This window comes from Taudactylus pleione, unplaced genomic scaffold (genome assembly GCF_031769625.1).
Source record: "Taudactylus pleione unplaced genomic scaffold, aTauple2 ptg000762l, whole genome shotgun sequence".
NCBI classification, from domain to species: Eukaryota; Metazoa; Chordata; class Amphibia; order Anura; family Myobatrachidae; genus Taudactylus; species Taudactylus pleione.
Window position 1 is genome coordinate 5,285,141 of NW_028285164.1, and position 25,539 is coordinate 5,310,679.

A 25,539-nucleotide genomic window follows, 5' to 3' on the forward strand; every position below is an offset into this window, starting at 1 on the left:
TGTACAAACTGGCTCTATTTTACCTGAGTTGCCCCCCCTCCAGTGTGTACTCCGAAAGAGTGTTTAGTGCAGCCGGGAACCTTGTCAGCGAAAGGCGTAGGAGGTTGCTTCCACAGAATGTGGAGAAGATGATGTTCATCAAAATGAATTATCAGCTCTTCCAGGGAGACCAGCCTCCAGAACGTACAGAGGGACCTGTGGTGGTGGATTCCAGTGGGGACGAGTTAATACTCTGTGAGGATGAGGATGTACACACTGAAGAGGGTGAGGAATCGGTGGATGAGGAGGATGAGGATGACATCTTGCCTCCGTAGAGCCAGTTTGTGCAGGGACAGATTAATTGCCAGCTTGTTTTGTGGGGGCCCAAACGAACCAATCATTTCAGCCACAGTTGTGTGGCAGACCCTGGCGCTGAAATGATTGGTTTGTTAAAGTGTGCATGTCCTGTTTATACAACATAAGGGTGGGTGGGAGGGCCCAAGGACAATTCCATCTTGCACCTCTTTTTTTTCTTTGCATTATGTACAGTTTGGGGCCTAGTTTTTCAAACTGCCATCCTGTCTGCCACTGCAGTATCACACCTAGGTGGGTCACGTGTTTGTGCCGCCCACTCGTGTCGCTTAGCATAGTCATCCAGCTACCTCGGTGCAACCTTTTGGACATAAAAACACTATTGTGAGGTGTGAGGTGTTCAGAATAGACTGGAAATGAGTGGAAATTAAGGTTATTGAGGTTAATAATAGCATAGGAGCAGAAAAACCTACAAATTCTGTGATTTTAGCTGTTTTTATGCTTTTTTTCAAAAAATACAGATCCAAAACACAAAACCCAGAACCCAAAACACGGAAGGGTGGTTTTGACAAAACCAATCCAGATCCAAAACACGAAGAAAGATCCAGATCCAAAACCAAAACACAAAACACGAAAAGTGGCCGGTGCACACCCCTAATATATATACAGCCAAGTTATTGCTTATATATACGCATATATAAATAAAATAAATATATATAAATAGGAAACCCCCTCTTGCAAATCATGCATTTGCCCCTGCAATTCCACTGCCCGCCCACTTTGCCACCTGTCCACATCCCCACCCATCACACCGCGCCTCTGAAAGGGAGGAGCGCGTCGCATGAGGAGTAGGTCTTAGAGCAACAAGACCAAGGGGCTGGAGAGACAGAAGGTGGGCTGGCTGGATACACAGCAAAGGGGGCCAGGATGGAGACAGAGAAGGGGGGCTGGCTGGAGAGATACAGAAGGGGGGGCAGCTGGGGAGACAGAAGAGTGGCTCACTGAAACTGGAAAGACACTGTATGGTAGGAGTTGCAGAAACATGGGGGGGCCCTGCCTATATTGCCAGTCCCGGGCCCCACAATTTCTGATGGCAGCCCTGACTAAATGTATCTCTGTTTTCCTGCATCATAAATTGCTCCTAATATTATATTATACACCTAGAAAATAATCCCAACACTTGCATGATCTGATATTACTGTATGTATTGATTGTATGAAGAAAATTATCTGCATAGCAGCCATGATCATACATTGTCCTGTGACTGAGTCTCTCCTGTGCTGATTATTCTGTGTATTGTCCTTTAGGCTAGAGCTAACATGTGCCGGTCTCTTCCGCTGCCAGAAGACTGGAATCCAATTCCAGGTGAAACATCCGGTGACTATAGAATATAACCTGGATTCCTGGGAAGATCACATGAAGGGAATTCACAGGGAGAGAGAGGAGATTTTGGGTCCTCTGTTCAACATAAAAACACATGACCCTCATGCGGTGTCAGCAGTGCACCTACCTCATTATCTGTGTATAGCAGGTAAGTCGCACAGTCTTGGAAACTATTGTATGGCCAAGTAATGTATGTCTGTAAAATGTTGTTCTCTCAGTCAGAGAGTAAAAGTCAATAATTATATATAGCATCACAAAAGTGCAACCAAAAATATATAACTCAGTGTTATGAATCCTATGTCTACTCCATGTGAATAGGCTGGAACCAGGCTAGCGAGGTTTTCTGCCATTAACAACCACCCATTGTTACCTTAGAACTGGGACGCGTTCACCGGTACTTAGGCGGCTGCCTGGACTTACAGCTCAAAGTAGTAGCAACTCACACAGAGGACCAAGAGGATCCTGTGGTAAGAGTAACAGTAGGAACAGAAACTGGTACAGTTGTCTGTGAGATTGGTGAAACCATCTAGTCCACTGAAAGTGTGGCTTGAAAACCCTTGGGTAATAGATCAACTGTAGATGTGGCTTTTAGAGCTGATGGTGCGGCTTGGGGCCAGTAATGGAGAGCATTGACAATTGATTTGGCTTTGATAGTCGATGTGGCTTGGAGTCAGTACAGAAGAGAGTTTAATAGTTGATGTAGCTTTGAGAGCCAATAATGGGGCTTTCAAGCCGGTACTGAAGAGAGTTTTATAGTTGATACGGCTTTGAAAGCAAATGCGGTTAGGAGCCAGTACAGTGGATGCTACACAATTGATGTGGCTTTGAGAGCCAATGGTGCGGCTTGGAGGCGGTACTGAAGAGAGTTAAATATTTGATGTAGTTGATGTGGTTTTAAAGAACCAGTGCACCAACCTTGTACACATTAGTACTAATAAACATGCAAATCCAGATGAGATGGTACACAGGTGGTGTACAAATTTGTGTATTAATTAGCGTACAAAGGCCCTCATTCAGAGCCGTACGCTCTGAGCAGAGCGCACGCTCTGAATGAGGGCCGGGCTCCATTTTCATGGAGCGTCCTCCTGGACGCTCGTATAGCTGTGGGTCACCACCCACAGGCTATACGAGCGTGCATTGTGATGGTCGCGATGGTCGAGACCATCGCGACCATCGAATTTGCGAGCCGGAGCCTGCGGTTGAGGTTTTCAACCGCAAGCTCCGGAGTGATTTTGGCTCTATCAGAGCAAAAATCACTCCCACTGACATCACTAGTGATGTCAGTGGGCCGGCTTTTGATGGGAGGCGTTCCCGTGGGAACGCACCCGTCAGGGAGGCACGCCCCCGGCACGCCCACCAAAGGGGGTGTGCTGTCAATCAACATTGACAGCACGACCCCTTTGATCGGACACAACGAGCGAAGGACTTTCCTTCGCTCGTCGCGTCTGGCGCATGCGCACGACGGAGCTCCCTCCATCGTGCGCATGCTCAGTCCATAACATCGACCCACTTGCGAGCGGACAGCCGCTCGCGAGTGGGTCTGAATCAGGCCCAAAGTCCTGACAAGTTGGTACATAGGTTTGAGTACAGGTTTGTGTACAAATTAGCGTACAATGGACCTCATTCAGAGTCTCTCGCTAGATGCGATCGCTTGCCCCCAGCGTATGCAAAATTGTCAAAGTGACGCCACGGGAAGCGATCGCTCGCCAAGGCATAAGCACACCTACCATGTCTTAGCGAGCGGCCAGCGTACACCCAAATGCACAGGCAGAGCCGCCCACCAGCACATGTCATCTCCAGGAAGTGTATTAAAACATTGGTACATCGAGGAAATCGGAAGATCAGTCGCTACGGGGGTCGCAACAAGACGGGGCGGCTGTCGATGTTGATTGACAGCTCGCCCCGTTTTGTGGGCAGGTAGGGGGGTGGCCGGACAAACGCAGGCGTTCCCTTAGGAATCCCTGGTCTTTGTAGGAGGGCTTACTGACATCACTATTGATGTCAGTAGTGGACTTCCTGCTCTATTAGAGCAGGAAGTCCACTCGGGCTTGCGGCAGCTGAGACCCTACCCCAGGGTCTCGTCGCAAGCCCGATGGTCGCGTTAATCGCGACTGTCTCCAGCCTGCTCACACAAGCTGTGGGTGGTCACCCACAGTTTTGCGAGCGGCCGGAGATCAAAAAAAAAATACCACACCCACATTCAGAGCGAGCGGCCGCCAGCAGCGACCGACTCTGAATGACTCCTCAGTCTCAATCATTTATAGGGTGAAGGAGTCGGGTAATTCTCAGTACAGTACATTGACTTTGGAAATCTGTTTCCAATCTATTATTTATACCAATATGTGCTAGCAGACTTTGGCCCTCATTCAGAGCCGTACGCTATTTGTGGTCGCTCGTTTAAAAACAAGGGGTGGCTATTCAAATGATCCGTACGCACATTGCAGTCTGTTCACACCTCTAAGTCTGAACGAGCGAGCAAAACATACGCTCGTTTATTTGTTAAAAACGCCCCCTGGCCGCTCGCATCCTACGTCATGTCCGCTATTTATAAGATTAATCGAGTACATCGACCAGCGTATGAACTGCTCGCTATTCTTGTGGTTGGTGTTTGCTACCACAAATTTGCGAGCAGTTCTGGCTATAAAAGAACCCAGTGACGTGGTCAATGACGCTGCTGTTTTAAATATACACACCCATAAAACGCCCGTTTTGACCTTTAAGCACGCCTGCGTTCGGATCTCCACTCCCCATTTTCAAGCACCTTCCCCTGTTACCACCCACATACGCCTCATTCTGTCACTCAAAATAGCAGGCACTCGCTATATTGCGTACCAACGATTTTCGGCCGCACTGACTGGTTCGCGCATGCGTACTAAAAAGCGTACGCATGCGCAGATGTGCAAACATCGCTCGGAACGAGCGTACTGCCGCTAACGAGCGGCTCTGAATGAGGGCCTTTGATCACACTACTGATAGTTATCGATTGATTAAATGTTTATTACTGAATGAGTTGTAATTAGTAAAGGTGCACACATACATACAGTACATACATACAGTACATACATACATACAAAACATAAACATGCACATAGACCCAACAATCACATAAATACTTCTAAACCCCACACTTAGTTATTTAATCACACACACTCTGTAAGAGTCATATTTAATCCTTACCAATGTGCAAATTAATTTTACAGTATACTTATGTTATGCATATATCACTCACTATTATTAAATTATGCAATATTTACTGTGTAATTGTACTCTCAAATACAGTAAGCATAGACAAATGCAGGGGGGTTTCCGGTTGCCTGGAAACCCCCTTCTCCAGCCCACACCATGACCACATTATAAATAGTATATAATACAATGCAGGTTAACCTTAGTATCACAAATGAAATAATTAGCACCACCTGTGGATCCTTTAACATGTGTCAGCCAGTAATGTATACACCTGTGCTCCGACTAGGAAATCTGGAAAACATGCACTGTTAAGCTGCGTACACACCTACGGATATATCTGTCCAATCTGCAAAAAAGAAGGTTAAAAAATTGACCCACAAGACTCTATTAGGGAGCATTCTTATAGCCTATATAAGTATTAATTATAAAACATAACTTTTAATATATCATATAACTTTAAAATAGACTTACAAAACAGATATCATAGAGAAAAGGCATGAAAAGTATATAGATAAGGGTGTGAAGAGCTCAACCCTCTGAGGATGGCGAAATATGAAAAAGAGAGAATGAAGTTGATTATATAGATGACAATCACAAATACAAATAATATAGAAACAATATAAAATACACCCAGGGAAAAAAATATCATAAAAAACAATGTTACTGCTTTCATGTACAAAGGTGGAGAGACTGCATTAATTTCTCTCTAGTGATGCCAAACGCTGTAATTTCACAACAAAAGGCACATTATTAGATACAACAAAAGGCACATTATTAGATACAACAAAAGGCACATTATTAGATACAACAAAGGCACATTATTATATACCGTTAGAAGAAAGGAGGAAAGCAAGTCAGGGTGTGAGATGCCTGTATTACACAGTTCTGCTGCTTCCCATCCACCCGAGTCCCTGGAAACCCCCCCTGTTCGACCCGGCGAGCAGCGCTGCTTAAAACATTTTTTTTTTTTTTTCAGGAAGACTGTGACACTGCCTGGGCTGGCTGTAGGGGGAGCTGCAGCGCGCAAGCCCCTCCCAGCCAGTTCCCAGGCAGGCACCGTGACTCCACTCAGCGCCGCTGTGGACTGTCTGCCGCGCCTCCGTACCTGCAGAGTTCGGCGCCGGGTGGCGGCCGTAAGATGTAAGTGGCCCGGCCGCCGAATTGTTGATCCTGCAGCCAGTATGTGTCGGGGGAGCGCCGGGGATCTTGCGGGCGGGCCGGCGGCGGGGGCTGTGAGTCCGAGTATTAATCGGACTCCCAGCCACCGCCGCCCGCCCGCTCCCCCCCCCTGGCACTGCCATATAATTACACTGCCAGACTGTCTGCTATACTGCTGCTGTGGGTGGTGGGGGGCGGGCTGGGAGTCCCAGTATTTTTTTTTTTTTGTGACTGCAGCCGCTGCCATCTTTTCCACCAAAAACCCAGGACCGACCTGGGTTTTTGGACATGGTTCCAACCCTGGTCAGACCCAGGTCAGACCCATTTACACTGCACCTTTCATCTGGGTTACTCCCAGGTCAGCCCTGTTCACACTGAACTCAGGTCTGCCCTGCTAAACCTGTGAGGTCATTAAAAGTGGGAGGTGACTGCTCCACAGCCACCAATCAGCTTATTTTAGGCATGATCCAGGTCAGATAACCCGGGTTGCACCGGTTACACTGCACCATTACCCGGGTCCATCCTGGGTCCAACCCTGGTAGCTACCTGGGTTGGAATGCAGGGTCACTTGACCCAGGTTATTTTTCAGGGACCCTTTTACACTGAGCTGCGACCTGGGTAGACCCAGCAAAAACCCAGGTTTTTGCTCTGGTGTAAAAGGGGTATAAATGGGTCTGACCTGGGTCTGACCAGGGTTGGAACCATGTCCAAAAACCCAGGTCGGACCTGGGTTTTTGGTGGAAAAGAGGTATAAGATAGCTGTTTCATAATAAAGTGTACTTGTGCATAGTAGCCCATATTTAGACATCATAAAGTGCAGAGTTCAAAGACATATTTAATTAGCAGCAGTATTGCCATTATTCATTAATGATAATTTATACTGAGGTAGCTTAACTGAAACAAGTGCATTATTACTAGCAGCAGTTGTTGTATAGTACAAAATGCAAAATTCATAGATAGAATATAAATAGCAGCAGTGTTGTATATAAGCTTTTCTCAAATAATAAATGATATGGAATTTTACAAAATATAAAGTGCAAGGCTCAAATGACAATTAACAGCAATAATTGCAAATAACAGAATTGATAGGTAGAATTTAATTAGAAGCAGTTATTGTATATATGCTGTTCTCAAATAATAAATGACATATGTCCAGCAGCAAGTTTTTACTGATTATAAAGTGCAAGGTTTATAAAACAATTAGAGCAGTATTACACAAAAGTGCTCCATAAGAGAAAGTTATATAACAAAAGATACTGTACATAGGGCACTACAAAGCAGCAAAGATTTGCAACACCAACAGTATTGCACACATTATATATTAGGATAGTTATCTCAAAGTAGAGAGGCAATTGTCAGTGTGCAGTATTTGCATTTGCAAAAGGAAAAAAGGCGTTTATTATTCCTTTGTCTTTTAAAGAGAAACATACATAATTCCTTTAACAATTAACAGTTCTCTATAGCTAGTAAATATCCAAAACTGCTGGATTATATATCTTGTTTTAAGTACACAAAAACCAGCAGGTAATTAGTGGAAGTTTTAAGTTTAACCCCTATACCACTGCCTGTTAGAAAAAACAGCTGACACTTTAGACAGAGAGTATATGAAAGTATAGATATATGTAAAAAAAATAATAATTTCTACTTCAGGGTCCATAGGGTTTCCACAGGATACCTTGGGGGTATAGGTGATGACGTCACGCACAGACACCACAGAGTTAAATTTTCAGCCTCCCAGGATGCACCAGGGTCCCTCTCCTATACCCCGCCCCTAAGCCAATGCAATTCAGTTTCGTGGGTGTCCGGCCAGAGGTCGGACCACATTCACAGAGGGGGCTGTAATAGTTCCAGAAGATTTCTTCAGAGTGCAGCTGTGGCTGCACAAGATGAGCCTTACAGCATGGACAGTCAGTACTGACGTCCATGCTGTGGCTCCTACACCCCGCCGGTACCAGAACGCCGGTCCCGATCCGGGGATGCTGGTAGGTAGCTGGGGTCACAGCTAGCGGTGACCCTGGCTACCTGGACTGTGGCCGGATGTATGGGGAACAAGGTAAGTGGCGGGGTCCCACGGTGGGCACCCGCCGGTAACACAGTCCTTTTGGTCCCCAGGCAGGGGGCTCCCTGGGGACCGGCTGCGCGTGGGGCCAGGTACTGATCCTGTGCCTTCCACTAGACCACCAGGGACAGCGGACCGCAGCATGTGCGGTACAGCGTGGCGTCCCAGGGGTTAATAGCATGCCAGGGGAGAACGCCTTCCCTGTCTCACAGCCGGCGTCTCCTCCGCTGCACAGTGCCATTCCACAGCGGTCTGAGCGGGCTGTCAGTGCTCCTCCCCCGGGCCCGCCTCATCTCTGCTCCTCGGTGGCCATTTTCTCACTACATGTGCTGGGGATGGCAAACGCTGCTGGAAGCTGATACAGATGCCATTGCGGTCCGGGTCCCCCGCATATCTCTCCTTCAATTAAGGTCAGTGTATGCAGCACTGTTTCCTACCAGGCTCTGATCTGTGTAGTTGATTGCAGTGCTTGTAAAGCAGGATGTTATCTTTGCATTGTATGTGACTTAAATGCTAGCGCTGTTTGCCTGTACTTTCATTTCTGACTGTCAGCCATTTTCCTATCCCTGTTCTTCTTCTGCTACAGCCCTTGCGGTGCGGTGTTGCAGGGTGTTTATTACCTCACAGTAAACGTGGTTTTTCTGTGTGGGAAGTCACATACGCTCCGTTCACACTCCTCGTGTCTGAAAGTGAACGAGGATATCTTCTTCCAGCTATAATGTACTGATATAATGTGCAGTTAGTGGAGGGATATGTAGACGCTGAGGGTTTATGGAGGGCATGTTGTATTATATATCACGCCCCATTTCTGTCACTGTGCCTGCACAAAAAGGGACTAATCTCCTCGGCAGCAGTAGCAGCTCGCCGCTCCCTGTGGTTGCGCTCTTGGCAAGCGAACGCACATTCCATTTGGAATGCTTTGCCTTTTAAGGGACAGGTCCTGTTTGACCCTCATCTGGACACAATTGTGGCCCCGCAGGCAGCAGCTACGTGTGCATGTCTGCAATCGGCTACAGTCCCATCGGGGTCTGGGGCTTCGTCTTTTCGGCCCTGTGAGGCCAGGGTAAGTCTAAAATACAGCTTTCCAAGACAGTCAGTAGCCAGGAAATCTGCTCAGCCATAAGAACAGGCTTGAAGTACAAGACGTCCTACTCCCAAGTTGGACTATAAGCTTTCAGCCTTACGGGATGGGCCTCCTCTCAGGGGACCCCAGAGTTGGAGACCGGCTTCTCCAGTTCACCCAGTGCTGGTGTCTGACCACCACGGACACTGGGGTAAGAGAAGTATTTTCTTGGAGGTATGTCCTCTCCTCCCGGTATAGGCCTCCCAGACGGTTTGTCGTTACAGGTCTTCTGTCAATTCAAGACAAGGCCCTGTAATTTTTGAGGGTGTTACACTATGCTCCAGGCAGGAGTTATAGTGCCTATTCCGTTGCCCCAAAGGGGAACGGGGTATTACTCCATCCTCTTTCTGTTACAGAAACCCAACGGGTCTTACCAGGCCATCTTCAACCTCAAATCCTTCAACAAATTCTTAAGGGTTCCTCGGTTCAGGAGGGGGACCCTGCATTCCATCATTCAATGGAGCCAGGGAATTTTGTGGTGTCGTTGGATATATTCAGGGTGACTACCTGAATATCCCTATTTTCTTAGCACACCAGTGTTTTCCTCAGTTTTGCAGTGGTCGATAAGCATTTCCAGTTTCTGGCATTGCCCCTTGGTCTGGCCTCTCTGCCTCATGGTTTACCAGGGTCATGGCAGTTATGGCAGCCCACCTACGGATGCAGGTGGTCCGCTTGCTACCCTATCCGGGCAACCTCCTGTTGTTACCAGGGTCTCCAGAGATACTTCAGTGCCATCTGCAACGGACAATATCTGTGTTGCTACGTTACGGCTGACTGATCAACTGGAAACAGTCCTCTCTGATTCTTCACAGAGGATGCTCCATATCCCAACATCTGAGGATCTTTGTGATTGAGAAAAAGATCTCTGCATTACAGGCAAAGGTACCCAGTTGAGTCAACGAGTGTCTATTCACTGGGCAATGTAGTTCCTGGTTTCCAGGGTGTCAATGTTCGACATGGTGGAGAGTACCCAGTTTCACTCTAAACCTCTGAAAAAAAAAATTGATCCTCTCCGGATGGGATGGGTTGCCCCATAGGATAAAATCAATAGTGCTTTCCCCGGAGGTTTGGCTCTCTCTGGCCTGGTGGCTGCGGAAAGCTCACCTAAACAAGGGGCACCCCCTTTGGGATTGCAGACAGGGTCCTTCTGACGACGGACCCCAGTATCCGTGGCTGGGAAGCAGTGATGGGTCCACACTTGTTCCAGGGCAGGTGGACACCAGCAGATTGTGCGCTTCCCATAAACATCTGAGAACTCAGAGCAGTATTCAAGGTTCTCCAGCATGCAGGACAGGTCCTCCACGGAAATACCGTGCAGGTACAGTCTGACAACGCCATCATGATGGCTTATGTAAACCACCTAGGAGGATCCCGAAGTCAGGCGACACTAAAATGGTGTCCCAAATTCTGGCTTGGGTGGAAGACTATATCCCTGCCATCATTGGCAGTGTTCATTTCAGGAATCCTCAGATGGAAAGCAGGCTTTCTCAGCCATCAAGACGTGCATTCAGGGAAATGTCCACTTCATCAGGAGGTGTTCAATCTACTGGTGAACAAGTGGAGCCTTTCAAAGATGAGACTCTTCTGGTAGACATATGTTGGTCCGGTGGACCTTCCAAGTTGTGTACCTCATCCCTCTGTTACCCCTTCTTCCTTCAGTAATAACAAGAAGGAGGCACGCTCCTGCTGATAGCTCCAGCGTGGGCCAGACGGCACTATTACTCAGATCTTTGGAGCCTCTCAGTTAACACTGCGAAGCTGTTGCCTCTACGTCCGGACCTGTTGTCTCAGTATCCTGGCTGATACCCAGACCTGGGTTGTCTGTCCTTGACGGTGTGGTGGTGGAGACTGCTCTCTTAAGGTCTAAGAGTTTTTCTGGCTCTATAGTTAACAGGGGCTCTGTCCATGCTAAGAGCTCAGAAGCTTTTATCTGCAAGAATTTACCATCAGGTATGGCATACTTTCTTTCAGTTGTGTCGCCCTAGAGGCTATGCTCCTCGGGTATTCCGGATGTCCAGAGTGTTGACTTCCCTACAGGTGGGCTTAGATAATGGTCTTTGCCTTGCTTACCTGAAGGTGCAGGATTCTGCCCTGTTAGTATGGTTTCATCGTAGGATTGCTACTCTTCCTGATGTCCGCACCTTTGTGCAGGGTGTACTTTATATTCAGCATCCCTTTGTTCCACCTGTGGCTCCTTGGGATTTGTCTGTGGTCCTTAGGGCTCTCCAAAGACTGCCATTTGATCCACTGGGCTCAGTGGATTTCAAATGGCTTACGGCTAGGACTGTATTCCTTCAGGCCATTGATTTGGCAAGTAGGATCTCAGAATGGGGGGCTCTGTCATGTAGACCTCCCTTTTTCTCATCTTTCTTAGGAACAGGGCAGTGCTTCGCACTTGCCCTGGTTTTTTACCTACGGTGTTGTCTAGTTTCCACATCAATGAGGAAATTATAGTACCGGCCTTTACTTCCCCAGTCCTGTCTGCTGGTGAGGCCTCCTTGGATGTGGTACGGGCTCTAAGAATTTAAGTTGACCATACCAGTCCATTTAGGAAATCAGACTCTCGGTTTTGTCCTTTATGGTTTCCTTAAAAAGGGTTGGCCTGCCACTATGCTAAATTTGGCAGGATGGATTCACAGGCCTTCCTGTTCCATCCTCTATTAAAGCATTTCCACTAGGTCTGTGGGTCCTTCGTGGGCAGCTCGTCATGGTGCCTCAGCGGTTCAGCGGTGATTGGCAGCCACATGGTCATCTGTCCATATTTTTGTAAGGTATTATGCTTTTAATACCTTCGCCTCTCAGGATGCTTCCTTCAAGCGGCAGATTCTCCTTACAGCACAGGAGCGTCCCCACCCTTAAAGGATACTGCTTTGGGACATCCCCAAGGTATCCTGTGGATACCCTATGGACCTTGAAGTAGAAAATATGAGATATGGTAAGAACTTACCCTTGTTATCTCTATTTCTACGAAGTCCACAGGGTTCCACAGGACTCCCGCCCTGTCGCACCTGTACTGCAGATGGGCTTTGATCTGGTCACCGGTTTTTCCATCTCCTTCTGGTGAGAATGTGATTCTTGTGTGTTCCAGACTTTCTTCTCTCTCTTTTTGGTCTCCTCCTCCGGCCTATGGCTTGTTGCAAAACTGAATTGCCTTGGCTTGGGGGCGGGGTATAGGAGAGGGACCCTGGTGGATCCTGGGAGGCTGAAAATTTAACTCTGTGGTGTCCGTGCCTGACGTCATCACCTTTACCCCCAAGGTATCCTGTGGAACCCTATGGACTTCGTAGAAATAGAGATAACAAGGGTAAGTTCTTACCATAGCTCATATTTTTTAGGGACAAGTGTCCACATAAAACCTGGGTGTAAGGGTGTCCCACACTGCGCAGTTGAGGGGCACCCGATGAACCGACGTGCATTTTGCCTGTGTGGCTTGATCACGGACAATCAGCTACTGTGAGGCTTCCTGCACCCGGTGGTCTATCTGTGATAGATGGACCAATCGGAATGCTAAGTAGCTTGAATGGCATTTATCATAGCCTGTGAGCTCTGTTAAGAGCTCATCTGGGACCAATGATATTTAGGAGGGCGGGACTAAAGCTGTCACTGACAAGGGATGCGACCAATGTTAAGACATCAGTAAGTGTTATACTGAGCAACTGGGACATCAATTGTAATTCTGACAGATAACGGAGGGAGGAATGAAACTAATCCGGGCATGAGTCATAAACTTAGGCAGAGGGAGTCCTACAAAGAAAGGTTCAGGCATATTTGATAAAATCAGCATAAGCAGCATTCTAGCAGCAGTAAATACTAAAAACTATTCAATGTCTATGTTTGGAGATCCTTTGCCTAACAAATTAGCACACATTTGTATGTGAACGTGTGTGCTGCCAGTCACCCCATGTTGGTAACATTATGTTCTCTGTGCCCTGTAGGTTTTACTGGAGACAAATCAAGGATTAAATGTGCTCAGTTTAAAGATGGAAACATGATTTTGGTACACCCAACACGGATTGAACCTTTCTATATGATATTGGAGAATCCCAGCTTCTCCTGTTTAGGTCCTCTGTTGTCATTTGTGAAGAAAAAGGTCCCGATCCATGGAAGTGTCCTGATCTACTTCACGGTATTGTGTAAGGATGAGCCGAAGCATCAGGCATACAAAATCCATCTCTATTTACTACCGTATTCCGCTCATGCAGAAGAGGTAAAAAGTGTTACCGGTATACAAACATAAATCACCCCTATTACATTAATGTCTGTAACATACTAACAGTGTACTTTTAGCTTTCACCCCCATTAGCCTACAAACTTTGTAAAACTATACAATGTGAATGCCCTGTGTAGACACACAAACAGGACCTAGTTCACATTGTATTATACATTAATTATAATCTAGATCACAGGTTCTCAAACACAGGGCCTAATTCAGACCCGCTCGCGAGCGCTGAGCGCTCGCAAGTGGGTCGATGTTAGCCCAGTGCGCATGCGTACGTCGCATGCGCGAGACCTGAATAGCGATGGCCAAGCCGTCGCTATGGGTCTCTCACCAAAGGGGGCATGCTGTCGATGGTGAGTGACAGCATGCCCCCTTTGGTGGGCGTGCCGGGGGCGTTGCTGCCCAGATGGAGGTTCCCACGGGAACGCCCACCATCTGGGGCCGGCCCCACTGACATCACAAGTGTTGTCAGTGGGAGTGTTTTTGGTTCTGATAGAGCCAAAAGCACTCCTGGGCTTGCGGCAGCGAGACCCTACCGCAAGGGTCTCGTCGCAAGCCCAATGTCTTGACCATCGCGACCATCTTTTTGGCCACTCGCATAAGCTGTGGGTGGTCACCTACAGCTATGCGAGCGGCCAGGAGGCCGCTCCAATATAAGGAAGGACGGCCCTGATTCAGAGGGAGCACTCTGTCAGAGCATCCGGCTCTGAATCAGGGCTACAGTCCCCAGGACCCCAAACAGTGCATGTTTTCCAGGTCTCCTCACAGAATCTCAAGGGAAATAATTAGCTCCACCTGTGGATCTTTTAAAATGTGTCAGTGAGTAATGAATACACCTGTGCACCTGCTCGGTGACCTGGAAAACGTGACCTGTGTGGGGTCCTGAGGACCGAGTTTGAGAACCTTTGATCTAGATCTAGCATACACTTATTTACTGATCAAGACTTGGAAATTAACACTGTGTAATGACTGGGGCTTTCCTAACATAGAACATTTTATTGAAGACAATTAAATTAATGAAACAATGTGTATTGGTCTGTACCATAGACCATTGCCTCACAACAGGTAAACTACTCCTATATGATATTTGCAAAGACTACAGTATTTGGAGTGCAATTACTATAATAATGGAAATATGTTTCTATACTTTGTAGTGTATTGGGATAACACATTGACCTTTACATCACTTTTGTGGGTTCCAAGCATTTGTATCTTTCTGTCCTCCTGGGAAATGTGATGTCTCCAGTGACAGGGTGACTTACTGTATACTTAGGTATGCTTTATCTGTGCAACAACACTGGGGGGATTGGACCTGGAACACAGGGTTATTCACAGACACAAGGATGCAGAAAAGCAAAAAAAAAAAAAAAAAAGTCCTAACCATAAATAATAGAAACTATCAAATTATGGACTTTTATATGACCTTTTAGACACTTACTAGTACATTTTACTTTACATCTGTCCTTGTTTCACTATAAGTTATAGGTTTATCCTTCTTGAGTCTGCTATTTGGAATTCTGAACCCTTATGTGTCAAACGGTCTCCTGCCATCAAGTTTGACTAGAGTCTTCCGATTGACCTCTAACTAGCATCTGATTATCCATTTGTCATTGTGGTTTGGTATTTTGTTTGACCATGACATTGAGACATTGAATTGCCTGATTATCCTGTAATCTTCGACCCCTTTGTCTAGATTCCTGTATACCCATTTAGCAAACACCTATGGCTATACACTTTGGGCAACCGATAAGCCTGATTGCTCTATGGGAACCACAACAGCTAGTCCTCAAGTCTGAAGGACCAGAAATTACATTGTTCTGCATGTTAAAGTTTGTTAGGGGAGGTCATTTACGAAACACAAATAATCAACTGCATGGTGCAAAATCAGCTGGGGTTCAGCCATGTGTCTAGATCTTCACAAGTGTCCACATCTACTACAGAGAGCACAGTACATGGAGCAGGATGGCAGAAGTATGAGAGAACCAGGCTGAGGTTGGATTGGTGAAATTATTGAAAATTAGATAAAGGTGTAGCCGATGGATTGCCGGGATCCTGCAACGCGATCAGAAATGCCGATCTTCCGGGTAGAAACGCTGACCGCCCACCATCGATGTTCAGCGTTCCGTCGCAGGATCGGTGAAATTTTACGTTAAATGTCCCCGATTTGAGGATCACGTAAATTTTTTTATCGCAATCGTCATATTGGGAAGATCCAACATGCTGGATTTGTGCGATCATGCGATGGCGGGTTGCAGGATCGTGGCAATCCATCGCAGATGGATGGGTACCTTAAGAGTTTTGTTCTATACTTTGATATGACTCTATGTTTTGCCCTTTCAAGGAGAGACCCATTGTACAGCAGATTCTTATCTAGGTTGTGTAAAGCTGTAAAAAAGAAAATCTTAGTCTCCATTATTGACTTAATTCATTTAAACCATGAATGAGATTGAACCAAGCAGAAATCTGGGAGAATAAATTAACAATAATGAAGGAGGTGGGAAAATAGTGGTTGGAGGTCGGACTTGGTTGTGACATTATGTAAAAATATAAATGTGCTTCGGAGATTCTCTGTGCTCTTCCTGAGGAAAGTCTAGTGTATGGCGGCTTCTGCTGAGTGCGGAGAGTACGGGGGCACCATGAAGTGTGCTGGGCACAGAGGAGTCCCTCCCCATGGTTACACCCAGTGCGGGGAGGGTTGTAGTGCACGAATTTAAGTATGCGATTTTTAAAAAGGAGGTGCAGCCTCACAGGTATCGGGTATGGCCTCGCGGCCCAAACTTCTGTTTAGTCACTCCGGGGGTCCTGGAGGTGTGGACTGCCCCTGGGGAGCACTCTGCATGCAGTGCCGGCTCCCTCGCTGTGTCAGGAACTGAGTACTGCACATAATGCTACAGTGCAACACCTGGCTCCTGTTACTGAGGAGGAGTCTGCAATTTTGTGTCACCCCTCGGCGGGTGACACCTGGGTGCGGCCCGAACCCCTCTTGTGACGACCCTGGTTGGACAGGTCATCTACCAGTTATTTAAATAAAGCTCTATTTATTCAGTATTGTTTGATTAATATGTCACTTTTTATTTAGATGCTGGACAAAAAGAAAGTAACATCTGGATATCAAAAAATTGACAAACCTCCTCACACCTATAGCACCGTGTACACTAAGATAAAGTACCTTGTCCTCGTACGGCCGGGCGCATCTGTAATCCCCAAGGTAGCGATCTTATGTCTTCTTTTTTTCAAATATACATATTGAGTCTGATGCAGAGTGATTGCTTTTCGTAGCATATCTTGCCTAAAATCACAACGCTTATGCCCAGAAAAGTGGGCATATACATAAGTGCATATGCAGATTTGCCAGGCTCTGCATGGTGATACGGGGCGGGGCAGGGAGAGGGCAGCCTAATGTAGGATGAATTTGGCAAGAGTGTTTTCACGTAGGTGCGAGCACATGCAGACTGAGACACATATGTACACAGACCCCAGAAAGCCGTACTCTCTGCGGGCAGTCACAGGCACATACAACTAGCAGGTGATGATTAAGAAGATGATGGTTGTTGGCACTAAGAAATTAATAGCTACGGATGTGTCCTCATGCATCTAGCCTCAATATACAGCATACGGAATGGGTTAGCCACCAGGTCCCGCGCACCACGGCTTATGCTGAGCGTCTTTTTAACCTGAAAATACATCTTAGTCTCAATCAGATGTAGCAAATCACTTCATGAGACTGCAATGATTAATTTGATATGTGACACTTGTATATCTGCGCATTTTTTCAGATGCATTTTCAGGTGTACAAAATGCAAAAAAGACACCCGGCCTAATAGCAAATGCATTTATTGCACATAAAGCAATTGTACTAAAATTGAGAAGTATTTAAACTGCAATTCCTGGCGCTGTTGATGTGTTTGGTGCTAAATTCAAAAATCAGCTGCAAGTAAATGTGGTCAGGTTAGGACCACAGGGATGAACCCTGATCAGAAACTCAAATTCACATATACGAATTACTGCGCTAGGTAAATGAATGGTATAAATTTGCAAAGATACATATAAAGAAAAATCAATGTGTCTGCTCTCTAGTAAGTAAACATGAGGCTTGTTTTATATTCTCTAATAAGGGTTTAATAACAATAAAAATAAAAACATGAGCATATAGTAAAATTCAACTCAAAGAAAATTGATACACATGCAGATAAGTGACCAATAAAATGATACAATAGTGTATCAAGCAATTGAGGCCCTGATTCAGAGCCGGACGCTCTGACCAGAGCGCTCGCTCTGAATCAGGGCCCACCTCCATAATTATGGAGCGTCCTCCTGGACGCTCGTATAGCTGTGGGTCACCACCCACAGCATATACGAGCGTGCAGGTTGATGGTCGCGATGGTCTTGACCATCGCGACCATCGCCACTGCGAGCCGAAGCCTGCGGTTGAGTTTTTCAACCGCAAGGCCCGGAGTGATTTTGGCTCTATCAGAGCCAAAATCACTCCCACTGACATCACTAGTGATGTCAGTGGGGCCGGCTTCTGACGGTAGGCGTTCCCTTGGGAACGCCTCCGTCTAGGAGGCACGCCCCCGGCACGCCCACCAAAGGGGGCGTGCTGTCAATCAACATCGACAGCACGCCCCCTTTGATCAGACACAACGAGCGAAGGAAAGTCCTTCGCTCGTCGCGTCTCGCGCATGCGCACCATCGACCCACTTGCGAGCGGACAGCCGCTCGCGAGTGGGTCTGAATCAGGCCCTGAGTCTTTTGTAACAAATCCAAGTCACATATAAAGGTACTATTGTACTGTAGTCTATAGACACCTAGAATGTTGTCTAATACCTGTTGGACTTGCACTGTATAGCCACTAAAATGCAGGTAAATAATTCAACACTAATTAGTGAGATACAATTGTTGGTTCATAATATATGCATCTGAAAAACACGGTATATTCACAAATGAACTGCCATCTGAAGGTAATCCATGCACACTGGCGTCCCAGTGTAAAGATGTTAAATCTGGAAATACCTTAGGAAGAAACTGTCCCGCTACACTCCAGTGTAAATACACCTTTATCCAAAGTCCGCTACTTGGCGTGGCCATGCTGTAGTCCGTTTAGTCAAAGATATGCGGGCACGGTAAGAAAGTGTCAAGGCAGTGGGTAGCGGCAGGGTGCAGCGGTTGCCGTTGAAGATATAAGCGGCTGGAGTGGACCGTAATCCGCTGCTCTCCGTAAAGCCGCTTACCGGTCTCCGCGTAAGGTGGCTTAAGTGTTGGTGATCACATTCACCTCATTTTTCTGTTATGTTTGTTAATAACAACACCACGTTATTTCATTAAATTAACCACAACTACCACATTAAATAAATACAAAGTAGATGAATCAAATATAAACACTCATATAGTTTAGGATTATCACACTCTTGTAAGGTAAGCTGGCCATACACGGGACGATTTTTAACACGATTTTGGCAGTTTCTACAGGTTGGTCAGACCAATCGTTTGCAAATAGTTGTATTTTGAGTCTACTGCAACCCCGATGCGCGTCCCAGCCGTCGTCTAGTTGGATCTCAGATCAGAAGGTTTTGCAGAGAGATCTCAACTGATCGTGTACGATGTGATACACTTCTATGCATCTTATCCTATGATGGTAATGATCAGTCGTACACCATCTGACCACATCTTATCCTATGATGGTAATGATCAGTCGTACACTATTTCACCACATCTTATCCTATGATGGTAATGATCAGTCGTACACCATCTGACCACATCTTATCCTATGATGGTAATGATCAGTCGTACACCATTTCACCACAACTTATTCTATGATGGTAATGATCAGTCGTACACCATCTGACCACATCTTATCCTATGATGGTAATGATCAGTCGTACACCATTTCACCACAACTTATTCTATGATGGTAATGATCAATTGTACACCATCTGACCACATCTTATCTTATGATGGTAATGATCAGTCATACACCATCTGACCACATCTTATCCTATGATGGTAATGATCAGTCGTACACCATCTGACCACATCTTATCCTATGATGGTAATGATCAGTCGTACACCATCTGACCACATCTTATCCTATGATGGTAATGATCAGTCGTACACCATCTGACCATATCTTATCCTATGATGGTAATGATCAGTCGTACACCATTTCACCACAACTTATTCTATGATGGTAATGATCAATCGTACACCATTTCACCACATCTTATCCTGTGATGGTAATGATCAGTCGTACACCATCTGACCACATCTTATCCTATGATGGTAATGATCAATCGTACATCATTTCACCACAACTTATTCTATGATGGTAAAGATCAGTCGTACACCATTTCACCACATCTTATCCTATGATGGTAATGATCAGTCGTACACCATCTGACCACATCTTATCCTATGATGGTAATGATCAGTCGTACACCATTTCACCACATCTTATCCTATGATGGTAATGATCAGTCGTACACCATCTGACCACATCTTATCCTATGATGGTAATGATCAGTCGTACACCATTTCACCACTGTCACGGCCAGGGTATTTCAGCATGGCACTAGGCGAGTGTTACCTGTGAGGTCATTGTGGTGCGGGCTGTCTGGTGGCGGAGCTGGTGTCTGGCGGGGGGCTTTGGCTGCGCGCGTTGTTGTGCGGGCCTGTTGTCACTCTGCGCTTGTAAGGCCTGGCGGCGTCTCCGTTCCATTTGGCATGGGCGCCGCCATCTTGCCTTCTGGCCATGTGATGCGGCTGGCCAATCCTGGTGAGTCACATGTTCCCTCCGGCCAGTAACAGCACGGCATGGGGTATTTAGGAAGGGTCAGTGCCTTCCTTCTTTGCCAGTGCAACGTGTATCTCAGCCTAGCTGAGAGGGAGTTCTCTGTGCTTTCCTGTTCCTGTGAATTCGCTGTCTGCCAGTCTGCCTGTCAGCTCCTAGCTCCCACTGGACTACCCCGCTTCCTTCATCACCCTTGCCCATACCTGAGTGCCAGAGCCTGCTGACATCCTGCGCTTCAGTTCACTACCTGCAAACCTGGCTTGTTTATTTTCAGTTCACTATCTGCAAGCCTGGCTTGATTATTTTCAGTTTCACTATCTGCACACCTGGACAGCTCTAATTGTTTCTACTTGGACATTAACCCTTTTGCTCCCACCACAGAACTCTTGTGCACATTTATATATTCCTGGACTTTTATTTACTGCCACATTATATGTCTACTCAAGCACTTATTAAAGATCCTAGTTTTATTTTCAAATCTGCTTCTGGGATCGCTCCTGCTACCACCCCGGGTCCACAAACAACCCAGAACATCACAGTTTGCACTGGCCCCATGGAGCCGGCCACGGATCAGGAGTCAGGAGTGGATTTGTTTCGGTGCATTTCTGGTCGTTTAGAAAATCTGGAAAACATGCAGCATCAGATGGCTCAATTTCTGCAAGAGATGTCCAAGCGACAGGATAGTTTGCAAACTTCCTTTTCTACCCCTGAAGTACCAGCATCTACATCCGCATCAGCGTCTGGGAATACAGGAGGCAGATCATCTCCCCGCTTACATCTTCCTTTACCAAATAAATTTGACGGCAATCCTAAACTCTGCCGAGGATTCCTAAATCAGTGTGACATACATTTTACCCTGCAGCCTGACAACTTTCCAACTGCAAGAACTAAAGTGGCTTATATAGTCTCTCTGTTATCCGGCCAGGCCTTGGAATGGGCTTCCCCACTCTGGAAGCGCTCAGATCCACTGCTGGATAATTACGCAGGCTTTGTGTCATCCTTCAGGAGGATTTTCGATGAACCTGGGCGTACTGTATCAGCATCATCAAACATCATGACACTGAGACAAGGGGTCCATCCTGTCAGTCAATATGCCGTGCAATTTCAAATTTTAGCATCAGAGCTCAAATGGAATGAGGAAGCCCTCACCTCGGCCTTCTGGCATTAGTTGTCAGACCGACTAAAGGATGATCTAGTCACTCGAGAGCTTCCTACTAATCTGAACGACATGATTTCATTGTGTATCAAAGTTGACCTACGCTTCAGGGAACGTCAGGCTGAAAAAAACAGAACTGACCGGCAAAGGTCATTTACCCCCTCCATTTCTACCCGTCCCATTCCTTCTCCTACTGAAGAGGAGCCTATGCAGGTGAATCATACACACCTCTCCAAGGAAGAACGTCAGAGAAGAATGCAAAAGAACCTCTGTCTGTACTGCGGAGAGTCTGGTCACCTGCTGATCTCCTGCCCCCGTAAACTGGGAAATGCCAAATCCTAACTGACCCTGGAGACATCAAGTTAGGAGTTATGCACCCGTCTCCAAAAATTAAAGATTTCACGATTACCCTAGCCTTGGATCTTAAACCCAAACCTGTCTTTGCTACTGCTCTAATCGACTCAGGAGCAGCCGGAAATTTCATAACGTCTAGTTTCATAGATACATTTCAGATACCTTGTTTGTCTCTCAACCATGCTATCTCTCTGACCTCGATAGACGGACGCCCTCTGACTAACGGGATAGTCACCAAAGAGACTCAACCTGTATTGGTCCGAATTGGGGCACTTCATTCTGAGTCCTTAAAATTCCTGGTGATATCAGAGGCCTCTCAAGAAATTGTTCTTGGTCTACCCTGGTTACGTAAACATAATCCCAGGATTGATTGGAGTTCTATGCAGATTCTGTCATGGGGTATGGACTGTCAGAAATCCTGTCTTCCAAAAATTCGACCCGTGAGAAAGACAGTTTCATTAGTTTCTTCTGCCATTCCCAAGGAATATCAGATGTTCGCCGACGTTTTCTCTGAACAACAAGCAAATATCTTACCCCCTCATAGGGAATGGGACTGTCCAATTGAATTGATACCTGATAAGATGCCACCTCATGGTCGTACCTATCCGCTGTCCTTGCCTGAGACTCAAGCCATGACCGAGTACATCCAGGACAACCTGGCAAAGGGGTTCATCCGCCCCTCTACTTCACCTGCAGGAGCTGGGTTTTTCTTCGTTGGCAAGAAGGACGGTGGTCTAAGACCATGTATCGATTATCGAGGCCTTAATGACATTACTGTAAAAAATCAATACCCTCGTCCCCTGATTACTAAGTTGTTTGATAGGGTCAAGGGCTCTGTCATTTTTTCTAAATTAGATCTAAGAGGGGCTTACAACCTCATTCGTATCCGAGCTGGCGATGAATGGAAGACCGCTTTTAATACCAGAGATGGACATTTCGAGTATTTAGTAATGCCTTTTGGATTGTGTAACGCCCCTGCTGTCTTTCAAAGTTTCGTTAATGAGATTTTCCGGAATCTGTTATATGTTTCGGTTGTTGTCTATCTGGATGACATACTGATTTTTTTCACCCTCTGTGGCTAAACATCAAGAACATGTTAAAGAAGTTCTGACCCGTTTGAGAGAAAACCACCTTTACTGCAAACTGGAGAAGTGCGTCTTTGGAGTGCCCAGTGTACCTTTTCTCGGCTATGTAATATCTGGCTCCAGCTGGGGAATTGCTTCCATTACCTACTCCATCACGTCCATGGACGCATCTCTCCATGGATTTCGTCACAGACCTGCCAGTCTCTCAAGGTTTCAACACTATCTGGGTTGTAATAGACCGATTTTCTAAGATGGTCCACTGTATACCGTTGAAGAAGTTACCTTCTGCCCCTGACCTGGCACAGTTGTTTGTCCAACACATATTTCGTCTACATGGCCTTCCTGCTGAAATTGTCTCTGACCGTGGTGTGCAGTTTACTGCAAAATTCTGGAGGGCTTTGTGTTCTGTTCTTCAAGTGAAGTTAAACTTTTCCACGGCCTACCACCCGCAAAGCAACGGCTCCACCGAGAGAGTTAATCAAGATCTAGAGACTTTCTTAAGAATTTTTATGTCATCTTCCCAGGACAATTGGGCTGCCTTGCTGCCGTGGGCTGAGTTTGCACATAATGCTTCCTACCACTCGTCAACTAACCAAACGCCATTTCAGGTTGTATATGGCCTTCATCCTCGTGTTCCCGAATTTCGAAGCCTGCCTGTTTTCGATGTTCCGGCCGTGGAGGACACGGTGCGGAATTTTGCTGCCATCTGGACTCAAGTACGGTCTGATTTATTGAAGGCATCCTCTCGCTATAAGACCCAGGCCGATAAGAAGCGTAGAATAGTTCCACGCATGCAAGTTGGAAGCCAGGTCTGGCTATCCACCCGGAATCTTCGTCTGAGGGTTCCTTCTATGAAATTTGCACCACGCTTCATCGGTCCCTTCTCCATAACAGAAGTCATTAATCCAGTGGCCTATTGTCTACAGTTACCCCCATACCTAAAAATCCCTAATTCCTTCCATATTTCCTTATTGAAGCCCCTGGTCTTGAATAAATTCCATAGTGCTCTACCTGCTTCTCCTCGAGTCCAGACGGAGAGAGGAGTTGAGTTTGAGGTCGCCCAGATCTTGGACTCTCGTCTACGCAGAGGTCATCTACAGTATTTGCTGGACTGGAAAGGTTACGGTCCAGAGGAACGTCGCTGGACCGATGCTCGTGATGTCCACGCTCCCACGCTCATCAGGAGATTCCATTCGGAGAAGCCTGGTGAGTGTCCTGAGGCCACCCCAAAAGGGGGGGGGTACTGTCACGGCCTGGGTATTTCAGCATGGCGCTAGGCGAGTGTTACCTGTGAGGTCATTGTGGCGCGGGCTGTCTGGTGGTGGAGCTGGTGTCTGGCGGGGGGCTTTGGCTGCGCGCGTTGTTGTGCGGGCCTGTTGTCACTCTGCGCTGGTAAGGCCTGGCGGCGTCTCCGTTCCATTTGGCATGGGCGCCGCCATCTTGCCTTCTGGCCATGTGATGCGGCTGGCCAATCCTGGTGAGTCACATGTTCCCTCCGGCCAGTAACAGCACGGCATGGGGTATTTAGGAAGGGTCAGTGCCTTCCTTCTTTGCCAGTGCAACGTGTATCTCAGCCTAGCTGAGAGGGAGTTCTCTGTGCTTTCCTGTTCCTGTGAATTCGCTGTCTGCCAGTCTGCCTGTCAGCTCCTAGCTCCCACTGGACTACCCCACTTCCTCCATCACCCTTGCCCATACCTGAGTGCCGGAGCCTGATGACATCCTGCGCTTCAGTTCACTACCTGCAAACCTGGCTTGTTTATTTTCAGTTCACTATCTGCAAACCTGGCTTGATTATTTTCAGTTTCACTATCTGCACACCTGGACAGCTCTAATTGTTTCTACTTGGACATTAACCCTTTTGCTCCCACCACAGAACTCTTGTGCACATTTATATATTCCTGGACTTTTATTTACTGCCACATTATATGTCTACTCAAGCACTTATTAAAGATCCTAGTTTTATTTTCAAATCTGCTTCTGGGATCGCTCCTGCTACCACCCCGGGTCCACAAACAACCCAGAACATCACAACCACATCTTATCCTATGATGGTAATGATCAATCGTACATCATTTCACCACATCTTACCTTATGATGGTAATGATCAGTCGTACACCATCTGACCACATCTTATCCTATGATGGTAATGATCAGTCGTACACCATTTCACCACATCTTATCCTATGATGGTAATGATCAGTCATACACCATCTGACCACATCTTATCCTATGATGGTAAAGATCAGTCGTACACCATCTGACCACATCTTATCCTATGATGGTAATGATCAGTCGTACACCATTTCACCACATCTTATCCTATGATGGTAATGATCAGTCATACACCATCTGACCACATCTTATCCTATGATGGTAAAGATCAGTCGTACACCATCTGACCACATCTTATCCTATGATGGTAATGATCAGTCGTATAACATTTCACCACATCTTATGAAGAATTTCAAGGGAAATCGTACAACTGATCTTACCAACTTTGAATCTCACCGTGTATGGGGCCCTGTACTCTACAATTAAATAAATCATAATGATTTACTAACAAAATAGAATGGTGCCAAGACAATACTAGTGCATCCATAGCATCAATATTATATCATCTATTAGTAAGCTACACATATCAGATCAGTATCAGCCAGGAGAGATACAAGAAATATATATGAATGGATAAGTGATTTACACCCCGCATGTAATTCAAAGAATGCTGCAGCAATTTAGTG

General features: G+C 46.4%; 1 protein-coding gene across 1 annotated transcript in view; it reads left to right on the forward strand.

The window, feature by feature from the left end:
* LOC148476936 (uncharacterized) overlaps positions 1 to 25,539 on the forward strand; it is a 346,314-nt gene that overhangs the window by 299,851 nt on the left and 20,924 nt on the right. The window contains exons 17-19 of the mRNA XM_088457528.1: positions 1,599 to 1,822; positions 13,136 to 13,407; positions 16,499 to 16,627. Of these exons, the coding sequence (XP_088313654.1) occupies positions 1,599 to 1,822; positions 13,136 to 13,407; positions 16,499 to 16,627 (625 nt within the window). The remainder of the gene's footprint in view (positions 1 to 1,598; positions 1,823 to 13,135; positions 13,408 to 16,498; positions 16,628 to 25,539) is intronic.